This window comes from Capricornis sumatraensis, chromosome 3, assembly GCF_032405125.1.
Source record: "Capricornis sumatraensis isolate serow.1 chromosome 3, serow.2, whole genome shotgun sequence".
Taxonomy (NCBI): domain Eukaryota; kingdom Metazoa; phylum Chordata; class Mammalia; order Artiodactyla; family Bovidae; genus Capricornis; species Capricornis sumatraensis.
Window position 1 is genome coordinate 166495720 of NC_091071.1, and position 16373 is coordinate 166512092.

General features: G+C 57.2%; 1 protein-coding gene across 3 annotated transcripts in view; it reads right to left on the bottom strand.

Annotated features, from left to right (window-relative positions):
* Nucleotides 1-741: 741 nt before the first annotated feature.
* Nucleotides 742-16373, bottom strand: part of TINAGL1 (tubulointerstitial nephritis antigen like 1) — a 36263-nt gene continuing 20631 nt past the window's right edge. Inside the window, exons 2-13 of one of the 3 annotated variants that reach the window (XM_068967476.1) lie at nt 11448-11621; nt 10361-10684; nt 9380-9443; nt 5208-5300; nt 4882-4996; nt 3642-3765; nt 3407-3557; nt 3085-3274; nt 2928-2973; nt 2535-2658; nt 1300-1348; nt 742-1193 (exon numbers count right to left, since the gene is read on the bottom strand). In XM_068967476.1, the coding sequence (XP_068823577.1) occupies nt 1053-1193; nt 1300-1348; nt 2535-2658; nt 2928-2973; nt 3085-3274; nt 3407-3557; nt 3642-3765; nt 4882-4996; nt 5208-5300; nt 9380-9443; nt 10361-10676 (1413 nt within the window). In that variant the 5' untranslated portion in view covers nt 10677-10684; nt 11448-11621 and the 3' untranslated portion in view covers nt 742-1052. Of the gene's footprint in view, nt 1194-1299; nt 1349-2534; nt 2659-2927; nt 2974-3084; nt 3275-3406; nt 3558-3641; nt 3766-4881; nt 4997-5207; nt 5301-9379; nt 9444-10360; nt 10685-11197; nt 11276-11447; nt 11622-16373 lie in introns of those variants that run through there. The other 2 variants (XM_068967477.1, XM_068967475.1) reach the window with 2 other exon arrangements.

Below are 16373 nucleotides of genomic sequence, written 5' to 3' on the forward strand. Positions count from 1 at the left end.
TGGGAACAGCAGTGCGACGGGGGTAGGTGGCATGGAAGGGCATCTGGACTGAGAGAAAACAGCATGTGCAAATGCCCAGTGGTCTGCGTGTGTGCTGACATTAGGAAGCAGGGAGGACTCTGGGGTCGCCTGGGCAATGGGTGAAGGAGCTGGTGAGGTCCTGATGGCCTTGAATGCAAGTGAGGTCTGGACTTCATTCCGCTGGCACTGATAGCCTGGGGACATGGGATAGAGGAGGGCTCACAGAGGCAGGCCCAATCTGGCCTAGGGGTAGAGATGGGGCGGGGGGGGTCCCTTCGCCTGGGTGGCTTGGAGAAGCTGATCTGCAGAGACAGAGGCTCCAGCTTCTATGGGGCTATGCCCCCCTTGCCTGCTGGGCACTGGTGCCAGCTCTGCTGATTGGTGGGTTGGACTGCCCCCCCACCCCAGGCAGCGCTGACTCAGCGTCTGAGAGGTGATTCCCACGGGCCCACATCTCTCTGGGGGCCAAAGGCCGCGCCATCCATGTCCCACCCCAGTGGATCAGTGTCCAAGGTCACTGAAATTCGGGCTGAATGGAGGCTAAGATTTCTGGTCCCCGACCCCCACCCCTGCCAACCAGCAAAGCCTCAGGCAGTCCTTTCTGCAGTCCCCCCATATGCCACTCCAACTCTGGCCTGGATTTCCACGCCCAGAAATTTCAAGATACCATAGTTATCAACACTTTGTATTTTTTATTTTAAAACAGTGAAAAGAAAAATAAATATCTTTGAAGAATAAAAGTACAAGGGTGGGGTGAGGTCATGGGCTGGAGACTAGGGCGGGGGGGTGTCCTGGCTTCAGTGATCTTGCGTAGGGGTCTTGCTCCTCCCCGGCCAGCCCCTGCCTGGCCCCGCTGGGAGGTCTGGGGGCTCCGGCCAGCCCGTGGCTCCCAGGCCGGGAGCTGCGTCAGCGGAACCGCTCAGGGATTAGACCTCTGGCGCCTGGAGTCCCGTCGGGCGGACGGGCAGGCGGGGCGGGGGGCTGCCGCCCCACGCACGAGCGGGGCTCTTCCCGGTGTGGTGCCCCTGGCCTCAGTGGTGTCCCATGTCCTCCATTCCCACGCGGCCCCAGGCGCCCAGCACGAAGCTCTCGATGTCGCACTCGTTGGAGCCGCGCACGATGCGAAAGTGGCCCCTCTCGCCCCAGGCCGGGCCCCACGAGTTGGCCGCCGTCTGGGAAAAGAGGGGGCCGTGAGGAGGGCAATCGCGGTGAGGGAGAAGGGCAGGAGGGCCAGGGGAAGGTGACAGCGGCCACAGGGCACGCGGTGCCGGGACTCACCCAGTACTTGACGGTCCTCCCGTCAGGCAGCGTCTCCTCGCCCCACCTGCTGGGCAGAGCCACAAGGGCGCTGATTCACCTACTTTCAAGGGCTCCCACCCGCTGCGGCCTTCCCTAGCTAGGCCCCTGCTGCCTTTGGTGACTTGGTGTCCCCTCAGGACTTTGGCCGGACAAGGCAATGGCACCCCACTCCAGTACCCTTGCCTGGAAAATCCCATGGCTGGAGGAGCCTGGAAGGCTGCAGTCCATGGGATCCCAAAGAGTCAGAGTCGGACACGACTGAACTACTTCACTTTGACTTTTCACTTTCATGCATTGGAGAAGGAAATGGCAACCCACTCCAGTGTTCTTGCCTGGAGAATCCCAGGGACGGGGGAGCCTGGTGGGCTACCGTCTATGGGGTCGCACAGAGTCGGACACGACTGTAGCGACTTAGCAGCAGCAGCAGGACTTGGACAGTTCTCTGTCCCTCTTTGCGCAAGTCCCACCAGGCTCCCCAGGTAGCGCGAGTGGTAACGAATCCCTGGGTGGGGAAGACCCCCGGGAGACGGGGATGGCTACCCACTCCAGTATTCTTGCCTAGAGAATCTCAGGGACAGAGGAACCTGGTGGGCTACCGTCCAGAGGGTCACAAAGAGTCGGAAAAGACTGAAGCGACTTAGGACGGCACACCACTGTCCCTCTCTGCACCTCCCTCAGTCTCCACATCTCTAAGTCCCCCACGGGGCACAAAGGGACATCTGCAAGGGGGAGCAGAAAAGCCTACACCTTCCAGAAACCCACATCGGGGAGGGGGCACACATCTGCCTGTCCTCCAGCCTTACCTGGCTGGTTGGGGGGGTGGAGGTGGGTACAAAGTATATTTTATCTGTTAGACTATTGAAATCAATGACTCTGGCATCTCCTGTTACATCAGTGGGGGAAACTGAGGGCTGGAGGTATGAGTCAGTGAGTCAGGCAAAGCTGGGACAGGCGCTGAGCTGCAGAGAGCTGGAGCAACCCTCGGATACTTGTCTGTATTTGATTTGGAGTGATTTCTCCTGGTGTGTAAGGAACTGTTCTAGAACACTTTGAAAGGCCTCTAATTCTTGGTGTGCCCTGAGGCAAGTACTTCCTCTTTCTGAGTCTCAGTTTCCTCCTCTTTGAAATGGAGCTTTGCAGAGAGGTGGCAAGGATTTAAGGGAGGTTTAGAGCCCCTAGCTGCCCCCAGCCCCCTTGCCCACCAAGCTGCTTACCCTGTGATCTTAACCGAATGGGTCCCATGCCGGCGGTATCGCTCCGGCCTCCCGAAGCTCACTGGTGTGTGGCTGTAGATACCGCTCTGGTATAGGAAGAAGTCCTCATGCACCTCCATGAGGGCTGTGGGCAGAGGTCAGAGGAGGTGGCTCAGCCCATCAGCACAGGCACTGATGCCTAAACCTGGAGATACATGCCCAGGTCCCAGAGCCTCTGGTACCAAGGCTCTAAGTGGCCCCTCCAGGTGCCACCCCTGAGGAGGGGACACAGTCCCCCAATCCTGGCCCCAGTGGACTTGCTGCTCAGGGCTTTAAGGACCACCTGTGCCATGGTGCCCAGTCTCAAGCAGGCACAAGCTTCTGATATCACGGGGCAGGATGAGGGGCATTTACCTTGGACAGGGCCATTCTCCATCAGCTCCTTCATGATCTCTTTCTCCTGGAGGGTGAGGGGGTGAGGAGGAGAGGATGCATCAGGTGTGAGGCTCCAGCCTTTGGTCAGGCTTCCAGCTCTCTCCTGCCTTTGCCCCTCACTCAAGTGCAGACTTACGTTGGAGCCGAGGCGGTAGGCAGGAGTGACCTGGTAGATGTCATTGGCATGGACATAGCTATTGGGGCAGCGCGCGGTGGCCTGGCGTTTGCCCCGACCCATGGCCCGACTGTGCATCATGCAGGGGGGTGCGGGGACAGCCTCGTCCCGCCCATGGCCGGAGAACGGGTAGCAGTGGTCAGACACAACCCTGCAGGGGCAGCGGGAGGGAGCGGGGACAGAATGAGCATGGGGCAGCCTGGCCCAGGCCCTTCCTGCAGGCTTTCACTTCCTGAGACCCCTGCTTATGCCCTCTTCCCTGTCCGTGCCCCCTGATGCTCACCCTCGTCGGCGCAGGAACCACCAGGCACCATCCAGTCGCCCACCACGGCAACCCTGCTGGTTGTGCGTGTCACAAGACAGCAGGTTCTGGGGCGACAGGACAGGTGACATGTGCCCCAGAGAATGGATTGAGACTCGATCAGATGCCACAGCTGGGAAGGGAGGTAGAGGGGCTGTCAGGGGGTCAGGCCTTGGCCCCCCTTTCCCGCCTGGCAAGCCCCTGCCCTTGAACCTACCTGCCGTGGAGAAGGCCCAGGAGCCTGCACAGTTGCCCTGGTCTAGAGGGTCGTGGATCAGGTTGGGCCACTTCTCAGAGGCCTCGAAGGTTCGGGGCAGCAACTCCCCTGGACCCAGCACTGTCTGCAAGGTAAAGGCCACTCTTGTCTGTCTCCTGCCTCTGCCCCAGCCTGACCCTCCGGGGCCCTAGGCATGGGAGGTTTCCCAAGAGTCCAGAACCTTCAGCAATTTGATCTTGAGCCCGCCAAGATTTGAGAGATTTGATCTGAGAGATTCCAGCAACCTCCACCTTGACCCAGAGGGAGACACAGGCACCATTTAGTGCCTCCCTAGCGTCAGCTGGGGAGTGACTAGTCCTGTTTACAGGTGAAGCAGTTGAAGCCAGGAACAGGTAAGTGACTGGGCCACTTTCCATTCCGGCTTCTTTCCTGCTCTGCACCGTCTGATCCACTTACATCCTTCTTTCCAACAGGACCTTGGGATTCGGGCCCCAAAGGGCAGGGGAGGGAAGAAGCAGTAAGGTCCCGTGACTGGGCAGGCTGCCAAAGCAAACAGCAGGAGGCAGAAAATAGCCAGAGGCCCCAGGGAGTAAGGGCAGGGGCAGGGTCTGGTCACCCCAGCCTTGAGCTGAACTCCCTCTGCAGGGCTGGCCACACCAGCCAAACACCAGCCCCTCCTTGCCCGCCATTGACAGAGCCTCCGGCATATGGCCCAGCCCTGTCCCCCTGAAGCGCCCCTTCCTCACCCTTGGAACTGTCCTGGCTCTGGTTCCCATTTCTCCCTCTAGAGGGTCCCACTGGTGGGAAGGGAGAAACCCCCTCCTCCCTTGAGGTTCTGCTGAGATGGCATTTGTTTCCGAGAATTGCTGCTCTCTGGCCAAAACTGGGGGAGTGCCTGTCCCTTCCTTCCCAAAATACCAAGGTGACCTCCTGGCCCTTTAGGGCCCTGACCCCGTCATACTGGGACCAATGACATTTTTTCCCAAGCTGGGGAGGCTCGAGAAGCCAGGCAGGGTGAGATGCCGGGACCACAAAACTCTGAATCTGAGCACCAGTTCTTACAGTGAGTCTATCAAGTTACAGGCAGAAACTTAAGGCCCAGAGAAGGGGAGTCACTTGGCCACAACACACAGCCTATCAGTGGGCCTGGGCCCTTGGTGAAACAGGGTACACGGTGCCAGGGTCCCTGAGGTCATAGGCCAAAGGGAGATGGCACGATTGCAGGCAGGGGTGCACTTACGTGAATCTCATTCATATTGGTGACGGAGGAAGATGGGCGGACAGTGCCTAGGCGGTAGCGAATGCCCTCATCCAGGGTCATGCCCCAGAAGGCACTGTGGTTCCCAGCCCGCCAGCTGAAAGAGAGGGGGTGGAGGTCACAGGCCTGCCAAGGCTGGGGGTCCTGGAGGAATGTGCATGTGAGTGGGAGAGACGCCTACTGGCTGAGAGTACACATGAATAAGATCTGAGTGTGGGCGCCCCTGGCAGGACGCGCCTCTCGGGCAGAAAGTACACGTGTATGTGCGTGCACGTGTGCCCACTGGGGTCATGCTTCGGGCCTCTCACCCGTAGTTGCCTTGGTTGATGGCCTTGATCATGTCTTCATCCACCAGGCATGGTTCCTGGTCACACTCCCACTGCTCTTTCTCATGGCAGGTACTGGAAAAACAGGAGGGAAGGAAGAAGTGAGGTAAGGCTGGGCATCCTTGGAAGGGAGGAGGCCTTGGAGGTCTGAACATGTGGGCCTGAAATTCCACATCAGCACCTACGAGAGGACCCCCCAGGGGATCCCATGCAGCCCGGTGGCTTTAAATGTCAGTTTCAAGTTCATGATTCTCAAGTGTACATCTGCTCCTCAGATCTTTCCCTCAACTCCAGATTCCAGGATCTTGGCTGCTACACAGCCTCACCTCCGGGTCGTCTGATAGGTTACACCCCTCACATCTCAAACCGAACTCCTGCTCTCCCCTCTCCCACTCCCAGGCCTGCACCTGCCACAGTCCTCGAAAACAGCCACTCCATCCTTCCTGGAGCGCAGGCCGAAAGCCTGGGAGGCACCCTTGACTCTTTCTCTCACGTGCTGACCTGATTCATTGGCAGATCTGTTGACTTTACCTTAAAAACACATCCAGAATCCAAACCGCATCTCATTCTTTCCTGCAGCCACCGTGGTCCAATCACCTTTCACCTGGATTAGGCTGCAGCCTCCTCACTGTTCTCACTTTTCGGCCCTGGGCCCCACCCCTTCAGTATATTTTTAACACAGTGATCCTGTTAAACCCAAATCATATCATGCCATTCCCCTGCCCAAAACTCACCATTGGCTTCACATGACAGGATAAGAGCCAAAGTCCTTCCATGCCAACAAGGCCTTGCACGATCTGTCTTCTCTCTGGCCCCCTCCTCCAAGACCTGGTTCCTAAGGCCACAACCAGCTGGTCCCCTGACGGTCGACACGAGTCGTGCTCCTGCCTCTGGGCCTTTGAGCTCTCCTTCCTAGGAGGAAGCATCCTCATGGCCCCCTCTCACTTCTTCAGATGTCACCTTCTCAGGGCGGCTTGCCCTGAACACCCTATCTCAGCATCCTCCACCCTTCCTACCCTGCTTTCCTGCTTTATTTTCCCCTCAGCCTGTCATCACTATCTGACGTATTATAGCTTTAGTTATTTATATTGTTTATACCTATTTCCTCATAGGATCTAATGTCCTTGAGGGCAGGTATTATTTGATATCATCAGTGCCCCCAAACAAAATCTAACACATGGTAGGGACCTAATAAATATTTGTTGAATGAATGAATGAATGAACGGGGCAATATAGTGAAATGATTAAGACCATGGATTCCGAATCGAATCGAGGGTTCTGATTTTAGCTGACTAGTGGCCTTTCTGTTCTTTGCTGTTTAGTTGCTGCATCGTATCTGACTCTTTTGTGATCCCATACACTGTAGCCCGGAGCTTCCCTGGTGGCTCAGTGGTAAAAAATATCCCCCTGCAATGTGGGAGACCTGGGTTCAATCCCTGGGTTGGGAAGATCCCCTGGGGGGAGCACATGGCAACCTGCTCCAGTACCCTTGCCTGGAGAATCCCATGGACAGAGGAGCCTGGTGGGCTACAGTCTACAGGGTCGCACAGAGTCAGAGATGACTGAAGCAGCTACGCAGCAGCAGACTGTAGTCCATCAGGCTCCTCTGTCCATGGGATTTCCAGGTAAGAATACTGGAGTGGTTTGCCATTTCCTTCTCTGGGGAATCTTCCCGACCCAGGGATCGAACCTGCAGCTCCTGCATTGGCAGGCAGATTCTTTACCACTGAGTCACCAGGGAAGCCCGTGTGACCTTAGGTAAGTTATTTAAAACTCTCCCTCAATGTCATCTGTAAAATGAGGATAATAATAGTGCCAGTTTCCAGGGGTTAAAAGGCAAGCTTGGAAAGCCCAAGGCCTGGCCCATGTTATGTGCTCAGAAACTGTCATCTCCCATTATAGTTCTCAGGACAGGAACCCCGACTCCCCGCCCCCTTGAGTTTCAGATTCAGATCCAACTGGCCTCCTGACATCTCCTCTGGGTATGTGAATAGCATCTCAAAACGGCTAAACTATCTCCCCCAAACCTGTTCCTCCCCCTAACAACATCCTCAACTCAGACAACAACACCTTATCTACTGGGCTGTTCAAGCCAGAACTCCGTGTGGTCCGTGACGTCTCCACCATTACTCACCCCTGCCCCCACCACCCACATCATGTTGAAGATTGCTTTCTGCCACATGCCTCCCCTATTAGCAGACCCAGCATCATGAAAGACTCGGAACCCACTTGCCTCTTACCCCTCCACCACCATCACCCTACTCTGGTCCCGGGACCACGGCAGTGGCTTCCTTACCAGGCTCTCCAACACTTTATAATCCCCTTCCCCCAGTACACACATCCCACTCTTAAAGCCAATGAGATCTTTGAGCAACACACATCAGTGTGTGCTCCCTAAGTGGCTTCCCACGACACTTGGAACAAAATGCAACATCCTAGGCACAGTTTATGAGACTCCGGGGACATGGCCTGCACCTCCCCAGGCATCTCTCCCCATTTCACATCTCCAGCTGCAATGAGCTTGTCCCCACCTCCTGGCCTTTCCACCAGCCATCGCCCCCCTTGTTCCCTCCTCCTGGGCCTGGGCCACTCACGCTCTCATCTCCCTGGTATCTGCATAAACGTCCCTTCCCGAGTGGACTTCCCTCGCCCCCACCCCACTCAGAGCTAGGATCCCCTGTTGACCTCTGTCCCCCCGTCACACCTGGAACAGGTTGTAATGACAGGTTTATGATTTGTGTCACCTAGGCTCTCGTGCAGAGACAAGGACTGTCTGCCGCATACTGGCTGCATCTCCTTGACCCAGCACCACGCTGGGCACATAGTAGGTCTCTAATAGGTGTCAACTGAACAGCTGAATCCTGTGAATTCTACAATGCTTTGCCAAGCTCATAACTCTGCTATGACAAGATGCTGAACTTCGTCCTTCTGAGCCTGCCCGAGGCTCCCGCCTCCAATGTTGCCTTTTAAGGAGCCTCAGTATGGCTGGGCTCTCCAGCCCCAGGAGCTGCAGGCATGTTCAGGAAGGTTCTTGTCTTCCCCCTCCCCCTCTGGCTCTCAAAACACCCCTGGAGGGCTCCCAGAGTCTGAGAGGCCCCCAGACACTGCCCCAAACCCTCCCTCAGGTGTCAAGTGCAGGGAACACAGCCAGAGCTGGACTGGCAGGGAAGTGGCTTGGTCAGGCCTCTCTTGCTGCCTCCCTCTTTGCCCCTAGGGCTGTCAGAGCAGGTCTAGGCAGGGCTGGTGGCAGCAGGTCCCAGCATTCCAGAGGGGACCTGGGTGGCCAGGCCGAGGGAAGGGACAGAGTGTTAACCCCTTCATGTCCATCCTATCGGCGCCAGCAGAATCATGCAGGCGTGCTCCATCTTTTGAAACACACACACGGGTCTCACACACTCCAAGCGTGCACATGTGAGTGCATGTGCACTCACCCTGACACATGCTGAAATGCATAAATCCTCACTCTCACTGCGACCCAGGCACCCCTCACACCAGTGAGGCAATGGAAATCACTTACACATCACGCATTCCTAAAAGTTTCCTCCCCCCAGAGGCCCTCTCAGTCCCAGAGCAGGGGGTGGAGTGGGTGCAGGGCCTCCTGCTCTAAGTCTTAGGGTCCCCCTTATTTTCATTAAAGCACTCAAGGCTTCTTCCCTCACATCTCGGGCCCTCGATTAGGGTAGTGGCATACCCCAACCCCTTCATCCTCTTGCTGGGAAGTGTGGGGAGGGGTGGGGGGAGGGAGGAGGGGCCACATTCCAGGGAAGGCCCCACTACACTCTGGCTGGCTGCCAGTTCAGCCATCCCTGACCCTCATCCGGTCCAGGTCAGCGGATGCTGCAGTCAGAGGTTTCCTTCCTGGCGCCCCCTTCTTGGACTCTCCCGTGACAGTGAGAAAGGCTAGGAGGGGAAGTAGCCCGGCCCCAGACAGGAGGAGCTGCACCTGAAGCCAGGCATCCAGGGTTAACTACTCCTGGGGACTGCTGTTGGACTGCTGGTGTAGAAGCTGACATGGTCCGGGTAAAAATTCCCATGTTACAGATGAGGAAACTGAGGCCTTGCCCCCAGCAAATGAGCGACAGGGATAGGATGTGAAACAAGTCTGTTGCCACAAAGCCCACCAGGCAAGCCCCCTCCAAGTCCCAAATACTCACCAACGGTTACAGTTGTCCCAGTAGGTTCCTAAGACTGGATAGATGCGACCCTTGTGCATACATCCTGGTGGAAGGGAAGACAGGAAGAGAAGTGGAACTAAGACCAGGGACGATGGGCTGAGATGGCCAGATCCTCAGAGGTCTGGAGTCCTGAATCCTCCCAGACACACACACACCAGCCCTCACTGAAAGCCAAGCCAAGCTACAACTTAAGACATCTCCTGAGAGTCTCCATATCAACTTCCCACTACTTGGAAGTTCTTCACTGACTCTAACCCAAATCCCTCTTGCTTCACTTGGATGCCAGCCACAACATTCCTTAGATCCTATGCCAGTTAAATGAGCTGGGGTTTGGAGATGGGGAGTGGGACGAATATAGGAAAGCCAAAGGCAAAAGAAGGTACATGACTCCCTTGAGATAACACGGGACTTCGGGATGACAACCCAGGCACACCTGCAGCCCTGTGGAATTGAAGGAAGGAAGTCAAATGAGTCTCCTCTTGGATTGGGGTGGGTGGATGGTGGTCAGGGCTGAAGGTAGGAACAGACTTGACCCACCTCCCAGGTGTGACCAGCCATCTCAGGGATAAGGAATCCTGAGCAGAAGCAGAGGAACTGCTAGAATGACACTGACCAACGCTTGTGCGCTTTATCAATCTGAGAGTGAGTCAGCAGGTGGGGCCAGCACCTTCTCAGTCCAGAATACAGAGACAGGAAGGACTGGGAGAAAGGGCAGGTGGCTGCCCTTCTCCTGGGCCAAATGAAAATCCCACTGACCGAGGCGCTTTTTCAATCTTACAGGAGAGATTCAAGTTAGAGGAGAGTGAGTACTTCGCAGAAGTAAAGAGAGAGGGGCGGGGTCTCTTTCCAGATGCTACCCTGAAGCCTCCCCTGGAAACGTCAATGCATCAGCCTTGCTCCTGAGCCTTGATGAGTTTTGGGCTTGACAACGTGACCCACCCCTGGCCGTCTGATGCCCACCTTGGATGGGGGGGAAGGGGGGTGGCACGCCAAGGCAGAAGTCCCAGAAGTCAGGGCAGCAGTCAGAGACGGTGCGGTTGCAGAAGAGGTCACAGTAACAGGTCACACCCAGGTAGGGCAGGGCGCAGTCATCCGCGCGGCCACGGCAGCAGAGGTCCTGCTCCTGGCAGTACCGGCCCCCCGCGTCCCGAATGCCACGCTGGTGCAGAGCCGGTGCGAGCTCCCGGCGCCTACGACCCCGCCGGGCGCCCACGCCCAACTCGCCGGCCAGCAGCAGCAACAGCAGCAGCGGCAGCCCCAGTGGACGGCGCCACATGGTGCCTCCTGGGCCCAGGGAGGACAGAGGTCAGGTGTTAGAAGTGGCGGGCAGCAACGATTCCCTGGCACCCTCGGTGACCGCTTTCCCTTCTTCCTGGGGCTGCGAGTCTGCGGGGATCCCTTGACTCCTGCGTCCCCTGGCAGGACAGGGGCGAGGAGCCACAGTCTATGTGCCCTGGTTTACAGGGCGGGGAGGGAGCTTGGGCAAGAAGTGGAGCCCTGACCTGCCAGGGGACCCTCAGGGGAGAGGAGGGGGGGACGGTGGCATTCTTGGTGCCCCAAAAGGCCACACCCAGGCCTCGAACTCCAGGTCTCCTTCAATCCTGGATCCCTGCCCAGCCTCGGTCCTTGATGGGGGCCCTGACTTTGTGCCCTCACGTGTCCCTCGCGCTGTGCCCCTCTGCCCCTCTCTACTTTCCCTCTCTGCCACCTGTCTCGGCCCCTCCGCCTGCCCCTCCTTCTCTCTGCTCCTTCTGTCTACAACTCTCTCTCCCCCTCCGAGCAGCAGAGAGGCCCTACCTGGTGAGGGGTGTGGGCTGAGCCCCGCTGCCTCTCTCGCCTCCGCCTCCCCGCTCCCCGCGACCGCCGCGGGACACTCAAAGTCAAGTGAGGAAAGCTGGGCGGGATCGCGTTTTGTACCGCCCCGCGGGGCGCGCCGCCCCGGCCGGCGGAGGAAGGGAGGGGCCCCAGCGGGTTCGCACCTGGAATCGCCCCGCCGTAACCCCCGAAGCCGGGACTTGGGGAGAGGGATCGTGAGCACGCGACTCACCTTGCCGGGTCTCGGGTGGAAGCCGTTCCCTTAGGGGGCCAGCTCCAACCGAGGCAGAAACGTTTAGTGGTCTGCTGACCCTGGGAAGGACTGCCCGGTGGGCTTCGCGGTGGGGCCGAGGGGCTTGCGCCGACAAAGGAAGATTAGGGGGCGGCGGAGTTCCGAATTTGGAACCTAAGTTAGAGAAATGATGCGGAGAGTGTGGGCGGCAAAAATGACTAAGCCTCTCTGCGACCCCTCAGTAATAAATACAGTCTTGGGCACCCCTCTTCACTGGGCACCGCCCCCCTCCTCCCAAGCCTTGGAGCTGCCCCAGGCCGTCTCGGTTTCCAGGAATGACTGGAATCTGCAGGAGGATAGTTTAGGACCCTGCAGATGCCTTGGGAGACTCATCCTCCCTGGGGGGATTTCGGGGAAGATGGAGTGGGTGTGCTGGGGGGGCGCTGCCTCCCTGCCCTAAGATCCCTCTTTGGGTCTGCCCTCCCCATCAGCCCAGGCATCTCACCAAACACTGCCCCTTCTATCAAATCCACCCCTTGGTGGGGTGGGGGTGGTCCTGCTCGGCACCTGTGCCCCTCCAGGGTCCCAAGGCAAGAGCCCTGCCAGCTGGCACCCCCTGCAGAGCCTCCCTCCTTCCTGCCCCAGGCTTAAAACTTTCCTTTGCCCAGGCTGGCCTGGGCCCCAAACAATGGGGCTTCTGTCCCGCCAGGCCCGCCATCACCTTTTACCTCCCCATTGCGCAATCCCCTGTCTTCCAAAGGTTGGGCCCGGGGCCAGAGGACTCTTAACAGCGGGAGGATGAAAGAGATTCCACCTGGACAGACCACCCCTCATCCTGGGCCTGAGCCTCACAGTCGCCCCTGGATGGAAAATGCAAGCACTGGGAATTCCCTTTGCCCTTGCTCTGACCTCCCTGCCGCCCTCCTCCAGACTTGGGGCATCTCAGCTGGCTGGCCCCTGGGGGACGGGAGGGACCCGGACAACGGGCATCTGTGATTGAGTTGACTGAGTTACCCCCTGCCTGGGGGTACTGGGCAGGGAGTCAAGAAGGGAATCCTGCCCTGAGGAGGGGTGTGGGGGTTAGAGGAGTAAGGTCCCGGAGCCCTAGCATTGGCGCCAACACTCAGGAGCTGGCCATCTGCTCCTTGCAGGGACCTGGGAGGACAGAACCAGATGAGACCCTTGAGGCTCAGAACAGACTTGCCCGAGGTCACACAGCCAAAAGGAGGCTCGCTACCTGCCAACACTCCACTCCTTTCCCCCAGCCATCCTTAGTCACCCCCTTCGCAGATCTCAACACCCTCCCTATAGGGAAGTCCCTTTCTATGTCTAGCCTCCATTTGTCTTGCTGCAAAGCCGGCCCCTCGTACTGGGAAGGAGATGGAGGCTGCCTTCAGAAGAGCTCGTGCCCAGAGAATCCACTTTCATGAATCCATTTCAGTGTGGTTCTGGGGCTGAGGACTGGCCCCGGGGCATCTGGCCTGTCCTTTGCCCCAGATCACCCCCTGCAGGCCCTCCATGTGAGTCTGTGTCATGTGCGTATCTGGGTTTGTGAGTGGTTTCTGTTTGAGTGTGTCTGAGTCTGCCTGTATCTCCGTTGCCTATCTGTCATGTGCCGGCGTGTCTGGCTGTTGCCTCTGTGCAGACACGGGCCTGTCCGTACGTCAGTGTACTGCTTGCTTGTATCTGTGTGCTTGTTGGCTTGTGCGTCGGTGTGCATAGCTGCGTGACTGTCCCTGTCTGTGTCTGCCTGTCTACGAGGTGTCTGTGTATCTGGGTAGGTGTCTGTTTGTGTCTCTCCAGGGGTTTTAGCTGTCTGCCTGTTCTTGCCTGCCTGTCTGCCCATGCACAGGAGACAGGAACGCAGAGTGAGGAAAGAGATCGGAGCCAAGAGCATGGCTCCGAGGTCCCTCGTCATCACTGAGCTTGGCACCGAACCCGCCCCAGTGGAATCTTGTGACTCATTTGGTTCCTTGGCCAGGGAGGAGAGGAAAAGGGCAGGGCTCTGGGGGAGGGGCTGGAACCCCACTTTCCTTTTCCGCAGCTCCGCTCCTTCCTGGTGACTCGCTCTCTGCCTTTATTCTTGTCCAAGGGCCTAGAGCAGAGCAACAGGTGAGGAGATGGCAGCAGGCTTTGCCCTCTGAGCCCTGTGGCCTCTCAGGAGGCAGGTGGCCTGGCGCTCCACAGTGATTCTGTCCTTCGTCACTTGTCCCCTGGGCAGACCCTGCCCCTCTCGGGGCCTTGGTTTCCCATCTGTACCCTGATACTCCCTAGAGGCTCTTAGGTGCTCTTTTCTTTCTACAAAGGGTGTGTGTATGTGTGTGTGTGCTCACTCATGTCCCACTCTTTTGTGACCCCATGAAACTTAAGCCCACCAGGCTCCTCTGTCCATGGGATTTTCCAGGCAAGAATACTGGAGTGAGTTGCCATTTCCTACTCCAACCCAGGGATCAAACCTACATCTCTTGTGCTTCCTGCATTGGCAGGCAGATTCTTTACCACTACGCCACCTGGGAAGCCCTTCTCCAAAAGGAGGTGAGGCTAAAAAGAGGCAGTGACCCACCTAAGGTCACACAGCAGAGCAGAGGCCTGGGCCTCCTTTCCTCTCCCCAGAATCCGGCACCACCCCCTCCCCTTTCAGGTTCCTCAGCTGCTCAGGGTGCTCAGCAGGGGCCATTCTCCTCTGGAGGTTGAGTGGGGCCTCCTGGGAAGACAGTGACCCATCGTGCTCTGCTCAACCCAGGTCTGTGGCTGAGGACCCGCTACTTGAGGCCTGCAATCTCAGATGTATGGATCCCAAATGGCACTACATCTAGGGCTGGGAGGTCCCTTGGGAACCCCTATGGTCAGCTGGGCAGGCCCAGAGCTTGGACCAGTGTCTGAAATCCAGGGCAGGCCTAATATGGTCCATGTTGAGTCTTGTCCTGAACATGTTGGGCTGTTTGAGGCCTGCTGGACTGTGTTATTGAAGCACTGTTCACGGGGCTGTGTGGCAGAAGGTTGTGCTGTCGTGGCATGCTGAAGCTTGTGGGAGATAAGATTCGGAGCCAGAGGAAGGTATTCCTGCTTGATGTTCTCATCATTCCACAAATGTTTGTGGAGCATCTACTATGTGCCAGGCTCTGTGCTAGACGCTGAGTGTTCAGGATTGAACCAAATGTTCTACTGTTGCAACGTCTTCAAGCTAATGGGAAAAGAGACAAGCAAGCAAACACACAGACACACAGACACACACACATATATTCATTCTACCATGTAAAGGTCTATGAAACTGTGCCCATGACATGGGACCTCGAGTGCTGTGATTGTTGACAGTGTCAGAAAGGAGATGGCATTTGATCTGAAACTGAAGGATGAGAAGGAGGCAGCGAGTCCTGGAACCCAGGGGAGGGTGTTCCAGGAAGCAAGACCAGCGTGAGCAGCAGTCCTGAAGTGGCACAAGTGAGTCAGTTTGAGACACAGAAGGAAGCCCAGAGTGGCTGTGCTATAGTGAAGACCAGGGCGGAGGAACAAGATGAGGCTGGGAGGTGGTGTGCGCGGCCCATCACCTCGGACCCTCAGGCTGTAGTAGGGAGCTTGAACTGTCTTCTGAGCACCAAAGAGATCTCAACGGGGCAGTGAAATAATCTGATTCACGCATGTAAAACCCCACTCCGCCTGCTCTTTAGAGAAGAGATGAGTACAAAGTAAGAGTGGAATCAGGGGGCCCAAGGAGGAGGCGATGGTGTGGCCCAGGCTAGAGATGCTAAGGCTTGAATAAGGCTGGTGGCTGTGGAGATCCTGAGAAGAGGGTGTGTTGGAGACCTCTTCTGGAGGTGGGAGTGACAGAACTTGCTGGAGGGTCAGATGAGATGGGTGAGAGAGGAGGAATTGAGGACTTCTGGGTTCCTAGCCTGGTGGGCAATTTCTCTACTGTTCCCGTCCTGGGAGCCTGGGCAGGCTGGGCGACGGCTTGGACCCACAGAGGCTGCGTGACCTAGGCTGGTTTCCAGCTCAGACTGGAAAAGTGGGAGGAAGACAGAGTCCAAGGACACTCCTAGGCAGAAGCTGGGCAGAGAAGAGGAGAGAGTGCAGTGGGCTGAGCAGAAGCTGTCGGGGAGGAAGAGGAGGGCCAAGGTGAGGAAGCCAAGGGCAGAGGGTGTTTCAAGACCCGGGAGGGGGAGCTCCCTGTGAAGGTTGAGTAAGCTGAGGACAGAGACGTGTCCACAGCAAGGACGCCAGGGCAACCCTGATGGAGCAATCTCAGCGAAAGCCGACTGGCAGGAGTGGAACAGCAAATAGGAGCAGATGAACCGAAGAGAACAACCACTGGCAACTTTTTAGATTGTTTTACTGCAAGGGGAAGTCGAGAAATGGGGCTTTGGCTGGAAGAAAATAGGGAGGGTGAAGGGAGAGTTCTGTCCAAATATGGAGACTGTAATACCGTGTGTCTGTGCTGATGGCCAGGAACTGGGGAGGAACTGGTGTTCCAGAGAGAGGGGATTACCCAGGATCAGAGTCCTTGCTAAAGTAAGAGAGAGGACACCTAGAGCCCAAGAGGACAGAACTTAGGAGCAGGGACAGTCGTCTGAGAGGCAGAAGAAGAGGAGGTGCGTTTGTACAATCAGCCATGCGAAGCCGAGGGACCCTCCGCTGATGGTTTGCCAATGGGGTGCAAGCAAGTTGCAGCCAAAGCGAGACTGGAAAAGAGGATTAGACGTGAAACAGTCCTCACAATCAATCCCCCTGGAGACAGAGTGGGATTTCCGGCAGTGCGGAGTGGCCACTCGAAGTTGCTGGCCATGCATTTGTAGTGACTGGCCAGCCCGTCTGTTCGCTACTGTGTGTTCCGCCATGCACAGCATGTGCCAAACGTGGGCCTTTTCCCAGGTAACCCTATTAAATCAACTGGCAGATGGGAAAATCAAGACTCAGAAAGCCTTTCTG